General features: G+C 34.6%; 1 protein-coding gene and 1 pseudogene across 1 annotated transcript in view; both read left to right on the plus strand.

Annotated features, from left to right (window-relative positions):
* Positions 1-2,376: 2,376 nt before the first annotated feature.
* Positions 2,377-3,409, plus strand: LOC125864144 (DELLA protein GAI-like; annotated as a pseudogene).
* A 1,341-nt stretch (positions 3,410-4,750) lies between these two features.
* The window catches only part of LOC125865591 (DELLA protein GAI-like), a 31,100-nt gene continuing 23,587 nt past the window's right edge, over positions 4,751-12,263 (plus strand). Inside the window, exon 1 of the mRNA XM_049545790.1 lies at positions 4,751-6,103. Within this exon, the coding sequence (XP_049401747.1) occupies positions 4,791-6,103 (1,313 nt within the window). The 5' untranslated portion in view covers positions 4,751-4,790. The remainder of the gene's footprint in view (positions 6,104-12,263) is intronic.

The raw sequence follows: 12,263 nt of genomic DNA on the forward strand, positions 1-12,263 counted from the left end.
TTTGTATGAAGAGTCATTGTAAATGTGTGAATTTAAGTCGTGATCATTAGCATATGTATCATATGTCTATTACTACCTGCAAGTTACAGTTAGGAGTATTTTAAATCCCCACTTAGATTTATCTTCTTTGGTAGTTTGAACTAGGTCCCTTTTCCCTCCCTTCTTTTCTGTTTGTTCTGTTTTCTTTGATTTGGAAGATATCAAAGTCTAGATTTCTCATACATGTATGCTAATAGTTAAGTCCCTGTTAAGAGAGTAGCATGAATATTATTGTTATTGTTATTGTTATATTTTTTATTTCTCATTCCATGCCTTAAAGTTCCCATATTTTGTATCTTTCTTTACTAAGAGCATTGGAACGTGTTGTTACACTATAAATTTGATTTATTATACTTATTAAAGTAGTATAAGCCTAAATGAATGTTTTCAACACTTTTCCACATTATTCAAATACTAATTCATCTTTTCTTTGTTGGGTTATAACTCACACAATGAGTTCTTTGGGACTCCTCCCTTGCATATCCTTGAGTCTTTCCGAGGTATCCTTATATTTGCAATAAAAGAGCAGCTGAAATAGGTTCTCGGAAAGCTGAAAACGGTCTGTATACATGTTGTATACAACAGTATACACTGATATACCAGTTCGGTGCAGCAAACATGTGGCCAGAAACGAAAACATAGGTTGGAGGCACTAAGGAGGACCGCATACAGTTGTTATATGGTTCAATATATAGGAAAATGGGCCAAGACACGACCCGTATACAGCAATATACACTTGGTGTATACACACGGTTTCAAGAGTAGAAATAGGGTTGAAGTCCAAATCAATTGCAGCAGGCCCAAGAAAGGCCCAAATCCTTTTTTTTTTTTCCTTTGCTCTTAAATTATATATAATTGTGATTATTGATTGTTGTTGCTTGTTAACTCTAACCTTAAAATTATTAATTAACTTAATTAGATTCCCCAAAAGATGAGTTACTTCTTTGTGTTGGTTTGTTTTTAATACATCTTTTTATTTTATTTTATTCATCTATTTTATTTATCAAGTAGCCGATCAAATTTTTTATCTTTAATTAAGTTAAACCTTTTGTTCTTAAAAAAAAATAAATCAAATATGTTCTCTAGTGCTTTTAACTTAATCACATTTACTCATTTTTAAAATTGTTTTCAAGTTAAGGTATTTTTCTCAAATAAACTTGGAAAATGTTAGTCAACTTTTTCAATCAATTAAAAAAAAAATACATACTTGGTCATTTTCTCAAAAGGTTAGTCAAAACTTTTATTCCTCAATTAATTTTAAATAGTTTCAATGTTCAAACCAATTTGGTTTAAACTATTATTAAAAAAAAATAAAAAAAATAAGTCAAATAAATTCTAATTAATCTAATTTTATTAAAATTTTAATCACTTGTATTTCGAGTCAAATGTATCATTTTGGATCCCTTTCTCTAAAAAATAAAACGAAATAAAATGCATCATTTATTTAATTATTTTCTTAATCAAATATATTATAAGTTATTATTTTTTTATGTTAAATCATTATTTTTTCTAAAAAATAGTCAAATATATTCAAGTCGTAGGTCAACCGCATGTTAGTGGACACTTGGAATGCTTAAACCCTTGTCGAAGTGTAAATTGAACCCCGAACCCTCTTTGGTATTTTCAAATGATTTTTTCTGTTTAAATCTCTGAAAATTATAAGTTTTCTTAATTTCTTTAAAAAATTAAGTGGCGACTCTTTTCTAAGTATTTTTCTCAAATTATTTTATACTTGGAACATTTCAAAAAAGTGATTTTTCTAAAGGTTAGTTAAATTACGGCACAACATCTTGAACACGATAATCTTACATAGAGATCGTTAGGTGCACATACCTAATGCGGAACACATCAGAGAAAAGCGAAAGCATTAGTCGTAAATTGGTTTCTACTTCCTTGCCCTAACTTTATGTGATAACCGGGTGGAAGGAGGACCAATTTACAGAGATTATGACTTAATTTGGTACGCCCATCAAGTAACCAATTTATAGATCTATTCCTTATTAAATATTATTCATGGTATTACTTAGGTTACAAATAAACTTGGACCATAAATAAGAAATAATTAATAATAATTCTTACAGAAGAATCCTTTGTTTCTAATACAGATGCAATCATCTACGCACGCTGCTTCAGATATCTCAAGCTGGACTCACAGTTTGATCTCAGATAACAATATTCCTAATTTGTCCTCTTCTACCAGTGTAGACGACCGCCAGCAGCAGATATCCACTGCTGGTGGTGGTGGTGATGATTCGATGATTGTATCATCAAGTGCATCTTCCAGCTGGTTTAATAATAATAAACAAATTGATGATCACCAATAGATTGGGATATTTAATGTTGATTTCAGAGCACTTTGCGATAACACTTGCGGTGGATCTGAATTATATGGTGGTTTATTGCCCGATACTGAATGAAGAGACTAGCGTTCGGCTTGTCAATACCTTGATGGCTTGTGCTGGGCCGATCCAAAAGAACAGCTTAAGTCTGGTGGATGTACTTATCAGTCAAATAGGAAGACTTACCGTTTCACAAATTGGAGGAGCAATGAAAGAAGTGGCCGCTTATTTTGCAGGAGCTTTGTATCATAAGATTCACAGATTGATTCCACAAGATATTGTTGAATCATCCTATTCCATGGACCAACTCTTGCAAATGAGATTCTACGAGAGTTGCCCCTTACTCAAATTCGCTCACTTCACTGCCAAATGCCAATCAATCCATTTTGAAGGCCTTCGCTAATTCCATGAGAGTACATGTAATTGCTTTCAACTTGAATGTGTTCACAATGTGCAGGCTCTCGCTTTCTGTCCTGGCGGTTTACCAGCTTTTCGGCTCACAGGAATTGGTGGCAACTCTCAGCCTGATGACAGTACCGATGCGTTATAGGAAGTTGGTTAGAAGTTCGCCCAACTTGTGGAGTCAATTGGTGTAGAATTTGAATTCGGTGGATTCGTGGTCAATATTTTAGCTGATCTTGAAGCACCAATGTTGAATATTAGACCCAGTAATGTGGAAGCAGTGGCTGTGAACTCTGTTTTTGAGCTTCACCGTTTGTTTTCCATTCCAGGAGCATTTGAGGAGGTGTTGGATTAATAAAACCGAAGATTGTGACCATCCCGAACAAGAAGTGAATCACAGTGGGAGTTGCTATATGAACAGGATTAAGGAAGCGTCGCTTTACTATTCAACAATGTTCGACGTGCTGGAGAACTCAGAGTCGACTCAGACCAACAATTTAGACTTGGAGATGGCGGAGCAGTACCTTGGGCGGGAGATCTATAATTTGGTGGCTTGCAAAGGTACTAAGCTAGTTGTGATAAATTTCATTGGCCAAATTTCTGCTTGGCGGCTATGTAGCCAAGTCTAGAGAGTCGGTCAATGGGAGAACTTATGGACAAATTTCAGAGAAAACAGTTTTCTTTCTTAGTTTAAATATGTGTGCTTTCGGTCTAAATATACTACTTCCGTTATACTTTGAGGCTCACATTATACTTTGGCACAAATTTACAGTTTAATTTTAAAAATTATAAAAAAAAAAGACGCTGGGGTTGTAGCTGCAAGCCAGAAGTCTTCATCTTCCATAATTGTAGTAGAAAAAGTAATTTTATATTATAAAGACAATTGAATAACCACCAGTTGAATTTATCTTTTATTTAGTAACCATCAAATCAAGGCTTGATTGGTAGAAAAAAAAAGAGTTGACTCAATGGGTAATTGCCAAGAAAATGACGCGGTGTAGGATTAATGTCCAACATTTCTCGAATCAAGTCTTCATCTATGTTGTCAGAAATGTCTCTGGAAATTCAATCGAAATTTCCTCACAATTTTAGTTGGCGGTTTCAGATTGAAAGTAGAATATAATATTTGAAAAGAAGTTTTAAAAAAATAAAATTGTGTATAAATATGCATTTAATCTGAAAATAAATAGAGTAGATATTTTTGTGGGTGGAAGGAAAAAATTTCACTTGAAAACTAGTTAAAATCACTTTTTGAAATTTATAACTCTTCTTCAACTATTAAGTACTATTTTAAAAACAATTCAATATATATGACCAAACCTTCTTTTAAATAAAGGAATATTCATGTCCAAATGGGACCTGTCCATTACCTGGATTACGGTCCCTTTTTTGCTAGAGTTGATGATTTGCTGATAAATTAATAACATTCTGTTCACTTTTAATATCTTTTTGTAAATAATAATTGATATGTGTATTTTTAATATAATATTTATATTAATTGATATATTATACTACTCATTCTGTCCAGTTTTATGTGACTTTTACTTTCCTTTTTAGTCACTCTCAAAATGAATAACACATTTTTATATTAAGTAACAATTTGACTGTAAAATGTCTATTTCATTCTTAATGAAATGATTTACAGCCACATAAATTTCTATCATTCATTTTGGACCACAAGTTTTAAAAATCTTCCTTTCTTTCTTAAACTCCATGCCGAATCAAACTACCTCACATAAAATGAGACGGAAGGAGTATTATTATTAAATATTTTAACGAATAAATAATTAATATTTATTTTTGAAATAATGACCCTAAGAGAGTTCGAAGTTGAGTGTTGTTCTTTATACGTATGAAATGAAAGCGAAATCTCTCCGAAATGACAAAAAAGAAAAGAATATATTTAAAAAAAAAAAAAAAAGGTTGACTATGTCACGACTTCACTCATTATAGGGAAGCTGGAAGGTAATAACTCCAGCAATTTATCAACAAAAAAGAAGAAGAAGAAAGATGAGTTCAGGAGAGATGTCCATGGATACAATTATGGAAGATGAAGATTCCTTTGTTTCTAATACAAATGCAATCATCTACGCTTCTTCTGATATTTCAGGCTGGACTCAGAGTTTGATCTCAGATAACAATATTCCCAATTCGTCATCTTCTACCAGTGTAGACGACCGCCAGCAGCAGATATCGACGGCTGGTGTTGGTGGTGATTCGATGATTGTATCATCAGGTGCATCTTCCAGCTGGTTTAATAATAATAAGCAAATTGATGATCAGCAAGAGATTAGGATATTTAATGTTGATTTCAGAGCACTTTGCAACAACACTTGTGGTTTATTGCCGGATACTGGTCGGACAGTGAACGAAGAGACTAGTGTTAGGCTTGTCAATACGTTGATGGATTGTGCCGAGGCGATCCAAGAGAATAACCTAAGTCTAGCGGATGTACTAATCAGTGACATAAGAAGACTTGCAGTTTCACAAATTAGCGGAGCAATGAAGAAAGTGGCGACTTATTTTACAGATGCTTTGTATCATAAGATTCACAGATTAATTCCACAAGATATTGTTGAATCATCCTATTACACGGACCAACTCTTGCATATGAGCTTCTACGAGAGTTGCCCCTTGCTCAAATTCGCTCACTTCTCAGCCAATCAATTCATTTTGAACACCTTCGCTGATTCCAAGAGAATACATGTAATTGATTTCAGCTTGAATCAAGGTTTGCAATGGCCGTCATTTTTGCAGGCTCTCACTTTGCGTCCTAGTGGTCCACCAGTTTTTCGGCTCACAGGAATTGGTGGCCACTCTCAGCCTGATGAAACTACCGATGCCTTACAAGCAGTTGGTAGGAAGCTTGTCCAATTTGCAGAGTCAATGGGTGTAGAATTTGAGTTTCGTGGATTAGTGGTCCATACTTTAGCTGATCTTGAAGCATCAATGTTGAATATTAGACCCAGTAACGTGGAAGCAGTGGCTGTTAACTCTGTTTTTGAGCTTCACCCTCTGCTTTCCACTCCAGGAGCAATTGAGAAAGTGTTGCATATAATAACACAAATACAACCGAAGATTGTGACCATCGCCGAACAAGAAGCGAATCACAATAGGAGTGACTTTATGAACAGGATTACCGAAGCATGGCTTTATTATTCAATAATGTTCGACATGTTGGAGAACAAAGAGTCGACTCAGATCAAGAGTTTAAACTTGAAGATGGCGGAGCAGTACCTTGGGCGGGAGATCTATAACTTGGTGGCTTGCGAAGGGACTAAGCGAGTTGTGAGACACGAGACGTTTGGTCAATGGCGAGTGAGGTTTAACTCTGCAGGGTTTAATCTGGTTCCCCTGGGTTCATTTACGTTGACACAGTTTGACATGTTACTGCCCATATTCTTAAATGTAGAGGTATATAGGCCCTTGTCCTCAAATGTAAAGGGATACAGATGGCACGTTAAAGATGATTATTTGATGGTGAATTGGCATAATCGCACGCTCATCACCACCTCTGCTTGGCGGCTATGTAGCCAAGTCTAGAGAGTCGGTCAATGGGAGAACTCATCGGACAAATTTCAGAGAAAACAGTTATGAAAGCTCCTCAGTTTGAACTTTGAAGTTACATTTGCAAATTTGGTATGTCAATCGCGCGTATAACTTAACATTGAAGGGTTAGCTCTTTTTAGGTATTTATTGTCAAATAGTCGAGATGCACGTAAGGCTTTGCCAGTGAGGCCATTGCCTTAGGCCTCAAAAATTTGAAGCCCCAAATTTGTTTAAATTATTATTATTATTAATTTTATTATATATGAATATATATAAATAAAATTGTTATTGTATATATTTTATTATTATTTATTTGAGAGTATTTTTTACCAATAAGTTCATAAATTCTCATACTCTTTTCACTCATTATTTGATATATTTGTTTTAACTTCCAATTTTAAAATTTATCCTTTTAATATAGGAACTAAGTTATATATATCGATAACATAATGAATTTTTTTCAATCTTTTCTTAAACTGCGTGAACACAAAAATATTCATGCACAAGTTTTCTTTTCGTTTTAATTTAATATATTATATGAAAATTTTATAATTTGTTTTAGATGTTCATTAATGAGTGCTACTTAATGGAATGAATTATACCAACATGGGTTGTGGTGCACTGATGGGAGTGTTTCACCTTTAATCAGAGGTCTCGGGTTCGAACCCTGGGTATGGAGAAAATTTTGTTGGGAGCGCCACACTCGAACGGGCCTTGCAGTGCGCGATCCAGATTTAGTCGGAGCTCCAATGTGGGCTCCGAGCACTGGGTGGGAAACCAAAAAGAAATGGAATGAATTATATCATTTAAATTGATCAGAAATTTGGATATTTTTGTTACTATCCATGCTCAAAACTTCAACTATTAAGTTATGTACGTTCTTTTCTTTTTCTTATATGTGATTATAGCCAAATTAAAATTTCAATTTGAGTTTTGAAGCTTAACATCGATGATCCATCACTTTTATTTTTCGTTCTCATCTTCCTTTCTTTTTTGTTTTTGTGTGAAATTTGATATTTTTTGTCTTAAATGATTAATTTATTGTGTAGAAAATAATTTTTCTTGTTAGTGTATAAATTTTATAAAATAAATCTAAGGGCCTCTTAATATGATTTTGCCTTAGACCACGAGATCTGTTGAGCCGCCCCTGCACGTAAGTTCCTGTCACATCACAGCTCTATTTGAGGCCATAGTGTAGGTAGACCTGACGGGCTAGCTGAACTCATATATTTTTTTTGTTAATTAGGGCAAAAATCGGGTGACTTTTATGTCCCAACAAAATAGAAAAACGACTGTTGTGTGATAAATTTGACTTTTATATGACTAAAAAATAATAATTTAATGTGATAAAATTGAATGACTGTTTTCGTTAAAATGTATCTTTCATTTTAATAACCATTGAATCAAGGCTTGATTGGTAGAATAAGAAAAGGAGTCTAGACTCAATTGTCGATTGCCGAGAAAATAATTCAATATATGACCAAACCTTTTTAAATAAAGAAATATCCATATCCAAATGGGACCTGTCTATTGTTTGGATCATGTCCTTTGTTGACTAAGTTGATGCTTTGTTGTTGAAAAATACATTATCCCTCCGTTCACATTTCATGTCTAGTACTTCCATAGTTCATTTTTATATGTCATTTTTTTACTTTGTACTTGCATTAAAAAATAATGTAACTTTATCTGTCTATCCTTATTTTTTTTATTTTTTGAAACTTAAGTTTTCAATCAATGAATATGAATTAATTTATTTTGATTAATTCATTTAACTAATGAACATGAATCATTTACTTAACTTTTCTAAGTTGGTCAAATGTATATTTTCAAGGCTAATAACTCATGAACGTAAAAAAGGAACAATATAATAATAGGCATAATACATATATTGACCCCTAAACTTGGCTTCAAATTTTAACTTTGACCTCCAACTTTCATAATGCACAAATAAGCACTTTAACTATCCTACCTTTAAATAAATAAACACACGATTTTCGAAGCCAAAGAGCGTGAAATGCAAACGCTCCCACGTGTATTAGTGAGCCACTCAATAGCTGCCAACTAATTAAATATTTTACACGTCATTTTAGAACTAAAAAAAATCAAAATTAATTTTAATTTATATACAAGAATCAAAATTAATTCCTCCTAATGGTTTTGCTAGCTTGGAGCTCATTGGGTCTGTTTTCATGGAGTTTGGGGGGCATTTGGTTGTTGTTTTCTGTCTGGTTTGAGCTGCTGGTTGCAACAGTGTTGTTTCGTGATGATTCTCGCCAGAGATGGCGGATCTGATGGGTTTGGAGTCGGGTATTTGGTGGGTTTAGCGAGCTCGAAGCTAGTTCGCTTCATGGGTTGTGCTCCGGTGTGAGGAAGAAGGAGAACGGCTGGGTTGGAGGTACTTGTTTGGGGGTCATTTGGTGGTGGCATTTTACCTGAAAAAAGAAGAAAATGAACAGGGGTTTTGGGTTGCCGGAGATTGGCCGGAATTCGGGGGGTAGAGTTGTCATTTCAACATTTTTTACTATTGTTTTTGTTGCAAAATTATTTCAGAGCAGCCCATAAATATGGGATGACATGAGAATCAATGAACTTCTCCTTCTTTTCTTTAGTTAAAGTGTATTTGTGCTTTGAGTTGTCAAATACTTAATGGAAAAAAAAGGTGTTTTGTGTATTGTGATTGTCATAGTGAATAGCAAATTACAATTATGAATTTTTGGAGGCAAAAAAATGAACATACAGTGCTAAAAATTATTAAGTAAAATGGTGCACTTAAAGTGTTTGATAAATTGTCTGAATGAATTTTTTAGAGATTTTTGTCAAATTTGAGTAGCAATCTGATACCTAATCAAAATGTAAGGAGTCCCTTAAATGTGGATTGGATTCATTGATCGAGAACCTTCGAACTTAAATTGCATTCGACTTTTACAAGTGTATACTCACCCATCTTGCCAAAAAAAAAATTTCATTATAATTTTTTTTCGCAATAACAAAAAAATTTATTAAATGTCACTTGCATTTTGCAGTGAACAACAAATAATGCAAAAAAGAGGGGAAAATTGTTGAAAAAAATATAAAGAGGGTTTAATTGTCTTTTCAATGCTTTTTTTACTGTTGGGCCCTTCGATTTTTACATCTGACGCGCCTAATTTGAGTTTATTTCACACATTTTGCCAGTAGGATCCGAGTGTTTTTTTGTTTAAGTTTTGGATAGTTAAAATGCCTATTTGTGCACTCACAAAGTTAAAGGTCAAAGTTATAATTTGAAGCCAAGTTAAGGGTCCAATTTATGTATTATGCCATAATAATTTATACATTGATTTTATGAAATGACAAGTATTATGGACCAACTAATTATAGAAAGGGATGATATATAAAAAGGGATGAAGGGAGTAATAATTAATTATCGATATCAATACTTTTATCATAATATCTATATTAATTGATATTTAGTATGAAATGAAAGTGATAACTTATTTTAGGGAAGCAGGAAGGTAACTCCAGCAATTTACCCCCCAAAAAAAAAAGGATGAGTTCACTTGAGATATCCATGGATACAATTATGGAAGATGAAGATTCTTTTGTTTCTAATACAGATGCAATCATCTACGCTGCTTCTGATATTTCAGGTTGGACTCACAGTTTGATTTCTGATCACAATATTCCTAATTCGTCGTTTTCTACCAGTGTAGACAAACACCACCACCATCACCAGCAGATTTCAACTGCTGCTGGTGGCGGTGGTAATGAGGATGATTCAATAATTGTATCATCATGTGCATCTTCCAGGTTGTTTAATAATAATAAGCAAATTGATGATCAGCAAGAGATTAGGATATTTAATGTTGATTTCAGGGCACTTTGAGACAACAGACTGAAATCTTGTGCTGGATCTGAGTTCCGTTGCAGTTTAGTCAACAAAGAGAGTGGCGTTAGGCTTGTCAATACGTTGATGGCTTGTGCCGAGGCGATCCAAGAGAACAACTTTAGTGTAGCGGATGAACTAATCAGTGACATAAGGAGATTTACAGTTTCACAAATTGGAAGAGCAATGAAGAAAGAGACGACTTATTTTGCAGATGCTTTGCATCATAAGATTCACAGAAAAAAATCGGAAGATATTGTTGAATCATCCTATTCCAAGGACCAAGGACCAAGGACCAAGTCTTGAGTATGAGATTCTATGACAGCTGCCTCTTCCTCAAATTCGCCCACTTAATTGCCAATCAATCCATTTTGGAGGCCTAGGCCGATTCCAAGAGAGTACATGTAATTGATTTCAGCTTAAATCAAGGTTCGCAGTGTTGGGCTATTTCCATGTTCCAGCCAAAGGCTCATGGCCTAATCCTACTTGAAAAAGGATTGGAATTATTCACTTTATTTGGTTTCCAATTCTATTAAGAAAATGATTGGAATTGTAATCATATTTGTAGTTGGTTTTGGCTTTGTAAGGAAAATTACAACTCTATAGATAGAGGATGGTCTTGATAGAATAATTCAATTGCTCATTAGGGACATAAGAGAGTTTTTTGAGAGAGCTTTCAACAAGAGAGAAGAGAGAAGAAAAATGGTTCTTTTGCTGCAGTCTTTTGCTCCGACCAACAATCTTTAGATCGTGTTTTCAATTAATAAACCGTTGGATCGGGCTAAAATTTGGACCGAGTGTTCCTGACATCTTGGTGGTCAATTTGAACAGTGGAGATTGGATTCGAGGGTCAGCAAGATCCTGTTTTAAGTCCCAAACAGAAGCTGCGTTTGGGTGGTGTTTCTTTCTATTTATCTTTTGTTGGTGTAGCTATTGTTTGTTCTCTTTTGGCACTTGTTGTGTAGCCATTAGAAGAATATTTGTAACCCTCTTATTGTTATAGTGAAGCGATTCGGATCTTGTCGATCCTATGGTGGTTACCTTCGTTTTGAAGGGTTTTTCCACGTTAAACTTGGCGTTCTTTATTTCTTAGATTTTTGTTTTCATCTTTTTCGTCACAACAAGTGCAATGGCCAGAACTTTTGCAAGCTCTCACTTTGCGTCCTGGTGGTTCATCGATTTTTCGGCTCACAGGAATCGGTGGCCACTCTCAGCCTGATGACACTACCAATGCCTTACAGGAAGTTGGTGGGAAGCTTGCCCAACTTGCAGAGTCAATGGGTATAGAATTTGAATTCCGTGGATTAGTGGTCCATACTTTAGCTGATCTTGAAGCACCAATGTTGAATATTAGACCCAGTATTGTGGAATCAGTGGCTGTGAACTCTGTTGTCACGACCGGGGTTACCCCCAAGGAGCAACACGGTGTACTTGACCCCGAAAGGGTCTCATACAAGCCCTTAGCATAATCATAAACATAAAGTCATAAAAATGATGGGAAATTAAAACGTTTACAATAGAAGTCACTTTCAAAAAAGCCAATATAAGAGTCTAGACCTTTGTCTCAATCACCATCTAAAACAAGCGAATACAATAGAGAATCAACAAAGGCCACACCCCTTTTTATACAACATAGTCTCAAGAATAGAAAATACAAAGGAGCTAGAAACGAATGAAGTCTTGTCCTCGAACCATGAGAACTCACCAAGCTTAGGGAATAGTCAACCCAAGCTTCTCTTGAAGGAAGAAGTAAACCTCAACAACCGGAACCTACACCTTGGAGAAAATGTAGAAAAATGGGTTAGCACATAAGTACTAAGAATAGAAGCCATGCATAAAAATCCTTAAAACATGCACAAAGGGACATTTAATTGAAACCGTGCATTTATCAAGTTTTAAAAACCATCATGCACATTTATTGTTACACCCCGAGTCTACACCTTAGACGTAACACGACGTACAAGTCTCCGAAAAGCCTCGTACAAGCCTCATAGTACTTGATTAACTAAGATAATAGAAATAGTGCGGAATTTAAAACTTTTCTTTAAATACATACAATCGAAAATCATTTA

Source organism: Solanum stenotomum, chromosome 5 (assembly GCF_019186545.1).
Source record: "Solanum stenotomum isolate F172 chromosome 5, ASM1918654v1, whole genome shotgun sequence".
Lineage (NCBI taxonomy): Eukaryota > Viridiplantae > Streptophyta > Magnoliopsida > Solanales > Solanaceae > Solanum > Solanum stenotomum.